At 36.5% G+C, this 10,205-nt stretch overlaps 1 protein-coding gene across 3 annotated transcripts; it reads left to right on the top strand.

Annotated features, from left to right (window-relative positions):
* Nucleotides 1-10,205, top strand: LOC121876198 (tetratricopeptide repeat protein 36 homolog). 3 transcript variants are annotated; one of them, XM_042381167.1, is made up of 5 exons: nt 1-164; nt 2,185-2,299; nt 8,727-8,915; nt 9,113-9,285; nt 9,732-10,205. In XM_042381167.1, exons 2-5 carry the CDS (start codon nt 2,197-2,199, stop codon nt 9,822-9,824), a joined length of 558 nt encoding a protein of 185 aa, XP_042237101.1. In that variant the 5' UTR covers nt 1-164; nt 2,185-2,196; the 3' UTR covers nt 9,825-10,205. The 3 variants fall into 3 exon arrangements, with proteins under 3 accessions (XP_042237101.1, XP_042237099.1, XP_042237100.1); XM_042381165.1 differs by having other exon boundaries at nt 4-168; XM_042381166.1 differs by lacking the exon at nt 1-164 and adding an exon at nt 302-361.

The following is a 10,205-nucleotide window of genomic DNA, read 5'->3' on the forward strand; positions in this document are numbered from 1 at the left end:
TCCTCGTTAACCAGTGGGAAGTGACTTAGCAGCCAGTGAGGTGGTGTAGCGGCCACCAAGGCCAAACCCGCCCCTACCCCCGGCCAACCACGGACCTCACACATACCCACCCACCCACCGACTCCTCCCACCTTCCACGCAGCAGTGTCTATTCAACATTACTAGTAGGTAGGTGTACAGTTTTCCTGGTTGTTTCTATTGGTTTTTGTTAATGAGGTAAGTTTTGTAATATGTTTGAGATCACCTTAAGATTAACCACCCTAACACAAATCTAATCTTAACCCGAACTACCATAACCCCCCCCACCCCAGGTAGTGATAAGGTGTTTATCAGGTGAAATGAACTGGGGACAAATCTTAAGGTGATTTTATATTTTTCCTAGGATAGTTATATTGATGTGAAATTGGGAGTTTCAAGATACCTGCTGTGATTTGCAATTGACGGGTTTGTAGTTGTAAAGGGTGAGAAAATAAAATGCTGTGACCTTGAAGGGTAGCCTGCTGGGTTCCGCTGGTCATATATTATCGTTCATGTTTGTTTACTGTCGATGTTTTGTACCTTAGGTAATACGTTCTTATAGTACTGTATATGTTCATTAACACGTGACCATATCAGATATTGTAAAAGGTTTGGGAAAGGTGTAGTTTAGGGCTAACACCAGAAGGAGTTTGTAGAAATCATTGACATTTTTTCTACACACTTACAGTACAGCCTGCCATTAAACACAGAAACGGAAACGACAATTATTATTCAGTACATAACCTAATTGAACCTGACCTAACATATACCCATAGGGTGGGTATGTTAGGTCAGGTTTTATTAGGTTCTATGCATTATCGTGTTAATTTATGTGTTAAACAACTTAACTTAATATTGAGATTGATATACATGATCAATGGTGAGGAGGAATACGTAGAAGAGTTCACCATTATAGGAAACGTCTCCTGAAAAGGGATTCAACGAGGTAAACAACAAAAATGGCGCCGGGAGGAAAATTGTGAAGCAGGATAGAGTAAATAAAAAATAAATAAAATATTTAAATTTATATTTATACTAGAACGTTGTAGTTTCTTTTAATATACTTAAAACCATCAAAACTAAGTATAGCAAAAATAAAGAATATCAATAAACTCCTGGTGTTAGCCCTAAACTACACCTTCACTGTTCCGACTAATTACCCAAATGTACCCAAATATAGCCGGAATGAAGTCAAATACTGGTCCTAGATGAATAAATCGGACTGCTAATCACTTCTCGACTAGTATTTGGTATCACGAAGTCACAAAAAATTGGTAAACTTAATTTAATCTTAGTTAATAGATCAAGTGCATGTATCTAACCTAACACAACACAACTCAGATTAAATTAAGTTTACCAATTTTTTTTTACTTTATGACACCAAATAATAATCGAGAAGTGATTCACAGCCTGAATTACGCTTGTACGACCATCATTTGACTTCATTGCGGCTACATTTGGGTAATTCCTCGCTCCCTCGGTACATGCACGCGATCTATTAACTCAGATTAAAGTAAGTTTTCCAATTTTTTGTGACTTTCTGACACCAAATACTAGTCGAGAAGTGATTAGCAGTCCGATTTATTCATGTAGGACCATTATTTGACTTCATTGCAGCTACATTTGGGTAATTAGTCGGACCGCACCTTCACAAAAGGTTTAAACAATGTTCTGTATACCTATTTCATGCAATGACACTATAATTATGGAGGATCTACAGTGTTTGCTTCTCACCACTATACGTCCTTGCTTCCATCCTGAATCAAATTCGGATACAGTATAAGTGCGTTATCCAATGTGTTCCTACTGACCATGGCAGGTTTACTCAGAGTACTCTGGCATCCTTTTCCTCCAACTCTGGAGAACGAAGGATGAATTCACCTGGAAGGCTGGAATGTGTATAGGACCAGGGTAGAGGTTCTCTAGTTCACTTACTAAACTGTTACCTAGAATGCCACTTTTTTTTTTTTTTTTTTTTGTTATAACAAGGACAAGCATAAATGGCACCAATGAAATACAATAGTATAAAATATGAATCCGAGATGTAAGTCGAAATTAAGAAGGGGAATAATAGTAGAATTATCATATGCACATAAAGGATAGATGTAATTGCAGCCACACAACCACACATTGTCTATTTTTCGTCTAAAATTATTTTTTTCTCAGGTTTAGGCCAATATGTCGTCATCTAGTGATCGAGCCATCTTAAACTCAATCTTCAACCCCCTGTTGCCTGTGGGAGAATGTGTCTACGAGGAAGATATTCCTAATGAATTGCGAGGTAGGTATCCGTCAATGCTAAAATTCTAAAATTTCATACCTTATTTTAGTTGGCTTACATCTTTGTCTCATAGTTTGATGTTAGCTGTCCGTCTTGTCTTTCCAACTTTAGGTAAAAAATTTCAACGTTTGAAAATCATGCCGTGGTGTTCAAATTCAGCAGTGTATTTTTTAATGGTCCTATAACCAATGGATGTTAGGAAACAGTGCTTCAATTATCCTTCCAGTACATTTTTTAATTTAGTATATACTGTACAGTATATAGTTAATCACAGTAAAATAATTTATTCCCGTGCGCGCATTGTTCACTGATACAACTTTTGCATGATCATCAAGACATCAAGTCGATAGAGGTGACTGACGTCAGTCTGTAAATAGACAGTGCCCACTGGGTCAAGGTAGTTAGATACCTACCTTGCACTGGGCAGACTGCCAACTCCCGTCAAGGGAGAAGGTGGCGTTTACTAGTGTACAGTCTATCACTAGGTTTCTACTACTATTTTAAACAAATTTTGCTTCATTATAATACTAATATTATTACTTTAGTTGTCATCTATTACTATAACATGGTTATCTATTACTATTGACCACCAACTTGCACGATCAACAGCCAGTCACCACACTTGGAGCCTGGAGTTGCACTTGCAGGAGCTATGGTTGCCAAATAATATTTTTATTGCATAATCATCAGTATGTTCCTATTTTATCTACATTTTGCTGTAGTATATTCTTGTGAATGGTGAAATAATACAGATATGCAGGGATTTTGGGTGTTACAAGCAAGCATGTTATGGTTGGTTTTGTTATTCCCTTGCAAAAGCAAACTGTTGAATGACAGCAGCAATTCAGTAATTGTGAGAACGTTTTCCACAGCCTAAGAGTTAAAGAAGTTTCTAATAGGAAAGTAATAGACTACTACAGGTATATATTATTTTGTCTTCTATTGCAGCCCAAAATTGGGATACATTGCTATTATAGGCAGCTATCAAACAGGGAGCTACTACCTCTTGGGAAGATATCGGTAGCATAATGTGTTGTCTAAGGTAGACCATATGGCATCACAAAAATTATGACCAAGTCCCAGGTTGCTGATCTGACTTTCTGCCTCATTTACATACAATTACAGGGTCTCTAACAGCCGATCAGTGGTGAAGAGGTTAAAAGTAAAAAAAAAAAACAATAATTATTATAGTTGTAGTTGCCAACAGTGCCAAACGCGACCACCGCCTAGCGGCTACAAGCGATCAGTGGCAACTGGCTAAGGAAGATAAAGATAAATTGTTCTCTACTTTGACAACACTACTACTATGTCGACTTCTCACCATGGATTATTTTATGGTCCTTTATTATTATTATTTATTATTATTATATTATTATTATTATTATTATTATTATACAGTATTATATTTTTATTTAATATTTTTTATAATTTTATATTGATTTTATTATTATTATTATTATTATTATTATTATTATTATTATTATTATTATTATTATTATTATTAGTAATAGTAGTACAGGTTGTACCTCTCTAGTCCGGCATTCTGTGGTCCGGAAACTCCTGTGGTCCGGAACGATTTTAGTTTGTCCAATAGGTAGATAGGCAGCTTTTTTTTCTTTTTTTTTTTACTTATCTGAATTATTATTATTATTACAGGAGTATTAAATTTTTGCCCCTCAGGCCCCAATGTGGGTCAGTGACCTATGCCCGGGTGGGCTAATCCCCTTAAAAAAAAAAGCCGCGGGAAATTAAGGTTTGTTTACATCCCGCAGTTCGGCTGCTCTCTCTCTCTCTCTCTCTCTCTCTGCTTGTCTATACAGAGTACAACATTTAACCCTTCAATATATATGAGCAGTAAATAAGTGTTGCTTTCATATTCTTATGTAGAGTAATGACGATATATTTTCACATGTGCGCACTTACATACGAGCAGTCTCACTTTTTTTTTTTACCATTAATGGTTAGCTACTTATATTGTTCCATTTATTAACATTAAATAACATTACAGGTACTTCAAGCAACCATATTCATTTTTTACATTAATTTTACTACAGCTAAACTCAGGGTCTTATTTTCTTCAGTTTTATATGTAGAACCAATCAGTCACTGGTTTCGTAAGCTTTAACATAAACAATGCCGGCAGCCGTCTCGTCTCCTCTAATATTCCACGTATTATTAATAAATTGTATTGTTAATTTTGCACACACGTACATTAATTCAATAAAAACAAATTCAGAAACATTAATTAAAATATATATGAACAGTAAATAAGTGTTGCTTTCATATTCTTATGTAAAGTAATGACGATATGTTTTCACGTGTGCGCATGCGCACTTACATATGCGATCTCTCTTTTTCTTTACCATTATCGTTAGCTACTTCTATTGTTCCATTTATTAACATTAAATAACATTACTTAAAACAACCATATTAATTTTACTACAGCTACAACCAAGGTCTTATTTTCTTCAGTTTTATATGTAGAACCAGTCAGTCACTGGTTATCTATTACTATTGACCACCAACTTGCACGATCAACAGCCAGTCACCACACTTGGAGCCTGGAGTGGCAGGAGCTATGGTTGCCAGATAATGTTTGTTTCTACATAATCATCAGTATGTTCCTATTTTATCTACATTTTGCAGTAATATATTCTTGTGAATAATACAGATATGCAGGGATATCTTGTGTCTGACAAACAATCATGTTATGGTTGGTTTTTGTTACTCCCTTGTCAATGCAAACTGTTGAATGACAGCAGCAATTCAGTAATTATGAGAAAATTTTCGACAACCGAAGAGTTAAAGAAGTGTCTGTAATAGAAAAGTAATAGACTATTACAGGTATATATTATTTTGTCTTCTATTGCAGCCCAAAATTGGGATACATTGCTATTATAGGCAGCTATCAAACAGGGAGCTACTACCTCTTGGGAAGATATCGGTAGCATAATGTGTTGTCTAAGGTAGACCCTGCTGCCATATGGCATCACAAAAATTATGACCAAGTCCCAGGTTGCTGATCTGACTTTCTGCCTCATTTACATACAATTACAGGATTAACCTGTATTGCTCATTTTGCACACATAAACATTAATTCAATAAAAAAGACATTCAGTAATAAACAATAATGAATCTTTTGTACATAAGAGAAATGACGCTGTTTACACGATTATGCACGTCGTCTGCACGTTGGCGGGCCGTTCAAACCCATCGAAATTCAAGTTTCCGCCGTCAAAATTTTTATCTATTTATTTTTTTTTGTGTTCCAATAAAATACGTTAAGAATTAAAAACTTGCGAAATTTGAGAAGCTACTATACGATATTTAACCCTTCAATATGTCTTCAAAGAGACCATGATGCAGAGAAAGTGGTGCTAGTGCTTCCAGGCTTAAGCACAAGTCACTATCTATCCAGGAAAAGGGTGAATTTCCATGGTCCGGCACCGGTCAGGTCCCGAGGTTGCCGGACTAGAGAGGTACAACCTGTAGTGCTACTACATTATTATTATTATTATTATTATTATTATTATTATTATTATTATTATTATTATTATTATTATTATTATTATTATTACTACTACTACTACTACATTTTTGTCCCCAGGCCCTGATGTGAGTCACTGACCTGTGCCCTGGTGGGTTTGTAGGGTTATGAGATTGGTTCACACTCAGGATGGGATGGTGAAAGGAAACTCACAATGTGCTCTCTGTATACATATTGTATTGGATGTACAATGCAGCTTGGTGCTGGGGAGGCAGCATGGTTACAAGCGTTGAGTAGAGAGAGCTGTTGGTGAGGGTGCCCAGAGGAGGGCACGCAGCTTGAGGGACGCCAAAGTCGCCGGTGGGAGCCGCCAGGCTGGAGCGGAGGAGGTGTTGCTTGCTAGTGGCCATAGGTAGAAAGAGGGTGGTCACAGCGGGGTGAGGTCTTATAAGGCGGGGTTAGGCGTGGGTTGATAGTTGACCCCTGCTCCGTCAGGCGGCGCTGGAGGCGTAGGCTGGGGAATTCGAAAAGGGTCGGCTACTCGGCAACAAACGGCGCTTGTAGGGGTGGAATCCACTACAGGTTAATCCTGTAAAAAAAATTATTTCTTTAGCTCAGTCACAAGTATCACACCAGTCTTAATTTCCGTATTAAAAATATGTATCGTAATGTTTACACAATTCTAAGACATTTTTCTTGTATGATATTTCCACTGGAAATTAAGGATAACCGAGATATTAATTTTTCTAGATTATTACTTTCATTCGGTCACAAATGTTGCCATGATTTGTTTACTTATGGCTGAGGTGGTCTGACCCCCTGCTCACGCATCGCTCTAGGCCACCGTCTTCACTCTTTAAGCATCTGAGACATGAACAACGGGTTAAGCTAGGTTTTCTTGCTTGGTTGGTAATATAATTTGTTATTTATTCTAAAAAAGAAATCCAACTTTTTTTTTTATGATTGTTGGGTGGGGGGGGGGGTATCTAAAAAACACATGATATACGGTGGAATTGAATATCAAATTCGTTCGAAATTCAGCAAAATACATAGAACAAACCTATTTTTAGTATCGAAATAAAGACCAGTGTGATACTATAAATTGACGTAATCTATTACTCTTACTATTACTTAGGCTAATATTGACGACTACACTGTCGACGCCTTATTTGTTTTGTTTGTATTTTTACTACAGTGGGGTATGCTATAACGAACGGATCCTACTACGAATATTCCTATAACGAACGGTTTTACCTATAAAATTGAGAATGCTATAACGAACGCAACTCCTACAACGAACACGGATGAATACCGGACTATTTCGCCTGGCGCATGAATATTGTTGTACCGCGACCCACAACAAGAGCGTCAGGCGCCATCTTTGTCTCATTGTGTAGCCAGTGCACCACTGTTATTGTTGAAATTTCGTCTTTTGATGTGGAAATTCGCGTTATTTGTATAACTAGTTTGTTATACAAGTATACAATTGTAACAATGAGTCGTCCAAAGCGAGTGAGAAAGCTAATAACCCTTGAAACTAAGAAAGAAATTATAAAGAAACGTGAGAATGGAAGAAGCATTGCGAAACTTAGTGATGAATATGGGATGGCTAAATCGACTATATGTACGATTTTGAAGAATAAAGAGGAGTTAAAAACTGTGCAAGTGGCTAAGGGAATCTTTAGACTTAGCAAAGCAAGGTGTAATGTGATTGAAGAGATGGAAAATTTACTCTTAGTGTGGATAAAGGAGAAAGAAATGGCAGGTGGTAACATTAGTGAAGCTATAATTTGTGAGAAGGCTAAACAATTGTTTGAGGACCTTAAAGCCAAGACTCCCAGTGGAAGTGATAGTGATGTGCCAGTGTTTAGGGGTACCTGCATGCTGAATAACACTAAGGTAAGATAAAGTACCGTATTTTTTACATTTTCCACAGAATTTTTTCAGTGTTAAGCGGTTTTATTTGGGGGCCTGGAACGGATTAATCCTATAACGAACGAATGCTATAACGAACGAGGTTCTGGAACCAATTACGTTCGTTATAGCATACCCCACTGTATATTTGCATCAGTGAATTCTGATATGCTAATAATTTTTTTGGTTTGGTTTGGGTGGGTTAGGTTAGTTTAAGGTTAGGTTAGGTTAGGTTGAACATTTAAATATATACTAACACATTTGCCATAACTACGAGTGTCTACTATAAAACACAGTAAAATTGCGGTGTTTTTAAATTCGTTTTCTATGAAAAATCAGCAGTGGTGAAGTCGTCAATAATACTTACTATTATTATTACCACATGTCTGCAGTGTACATGCTTCTTCCTTTGATTTCCTGGCCGTCAATATCGATGGTCATTACAGTCGTAGTCTTGTGAAATTTTCTGACTGTTTATAATTATGGCCATATTCCTAAGTTTATTGTTGCTTGATCTTGCCTTGTTCAATATATGTACTCCTGAACATGCTGATTAAGGATCTGTTGTGTGCAATTTGACATCTGTATAATTACAGTACACTACAGTACATTACTTTTTAAATATTTGAATTACTTTTATAACACTAATTGCTCTCCTCCTATGGTTTATCAAGGTCACTATTTGGTGTTTATGTGTTATTCTGGATGTTCTTAAGTAGTTAGGCACATTAAATTTTAATTCTGAGAGATAAAGTGTTTTTGATCGAAAATCTAGTTGTTCCTTTTTTTTTTTTAAATCCAGGACATGGCTGTCCCTGGTTTGTCACGCATATTGACTGCTCTGGGTGTAAGTCTAGGCAGGTCAACGTTAAGGTTGACCCTCTCTCAGAGGTCCAAGGGTGGCTACTGTGCAGACTCTCCACCTCAGAGCTCCAATGTTTATTATACCAGTGTTAACTCATGTACATTTAAACAAATACTAATCTTTAATGCAAATATCACTGATGGATTTTCATTCCTAATTAGATTCTGATGAAATAACACCTGAAACTGAGGAAGCCAAAGCTCAAGAAATTGAGGGTGTAAAGGCAGCAGAGGCTGGAAATGTAGAGGCTGCTATCGCATACTTCACCAGAGCAATTGAGATAGCCCCTGCCAGAGCCTCAGGTTACAACAACAGAGCTCAAGCACGCAGACTTCAAGGGAAGATTGAAGGTAATGAGGGTTCTTATAAATATACTCACTTTAATAAATGTTACACTTCTCAATATTTCCTCTAGGTTGATGAGAAAATATATGACTGCTTTATAGTTGATTCTACAGCCAAACCTGAGCTAATTTGATCTGATCTAACCTACACATACACCAGATACAATATCAGACACTATTTCTCCTTTTGCATTATTCAACAGATGCAATGACAGACCTTAACACAGCTGTAGAGCTCTCCAGAGGCAAGGGTCGAGCTGCATGTCAAGCTTACACCCAGAGAGCCATGATCCACCGTCTCCATGGTAATGATGATTTGGCTCGTGAGGATTTCCAGGCTGCTGGAACTTTAGGTTCAGAATTTGCTAAGGCACAGGTGAGAAAAATAGATCTGCTTATAAATATAGCAAGGGACAGAAGGGAGGCACTGTAGGGGGTAACATCACACCTGGAAGAGACCTTACATCTAATAGTTTTTTAGGCCAAAGCATTAATTTTACTCAAAATTTCGGTATAGGTAGTCCTCAAAGTACAGATTTACTGAGTTTACACTCATTACCATCATAACTGGTGTGTAATTTTGCTTTTTAGTAAAATACAGTAATTTATATTAGCCGTGAATCTAAACTAAAAAATTTATGGAAAGTGAAACAACCCAATGTAGTGTACAGTTACTTTGCATATTGGATTCATTAACTCCTTTCCTTTCACTAGAGAAATAAGATAATACAGTACAGCAAAAATTCATAACAATATTGAATCTGTCAGTCAGGTTAATTCAATATGATGAGGTTTGCTAATCAACATGTTTTTATTTTACAGCTTGTTCAAATGAATCCTTATGCTGCTCTGTGCAACAAAATGCTCCATGACGTCTTTAATAAACTTCAGCGTGGTGAATGTGGAGGTGTTTAAGACAACAAATTAATAGGAAGCTTGATGGATTGAAAATGTACCATTGTTTTGTAATAATTGCATTTCGAATAAGCATCACTATTAATGTGATCTTTAAGGAGGACTGTGCAATACTGTATAGTGGTCATTGTGTATTTGTGTAAGTACTGTACGGTACTACAATAAAACTTTAAATGTTGTATTCAATAAATAATTGAAAGTAATCTTGTAAAGTGTAGAGTGTAAATAGATTATTTTTATGTTTTGAAATTATGTTTGTTATGTATAAAATGTGTCTTGATGTTCTTACCTTTGAGCTCAACTGTGATTAGCCCCGTCACGCATAATATCAAGTTTAATGATATTTACTCAATAAGCAAGATTAAAACTGCTATTTTGTTA

The sequence above is a fragment of the Homarus americanus genome, unplaced genomic scaffold (genome assembly GCF_018991925.1).
Source record: "Homarus americanus isolate GMGI-L3 unplaced genomic scaffold, GMGI_Hamer_2.0 scaffold34921, whole genome shotgun sequence".
NCBI classification, from domain to species: Eukaryota; Metazoa; Arthropoda; class Malacostraca; order Decapoda; family Nephropidae; genus Homarus; species Homarus americanus.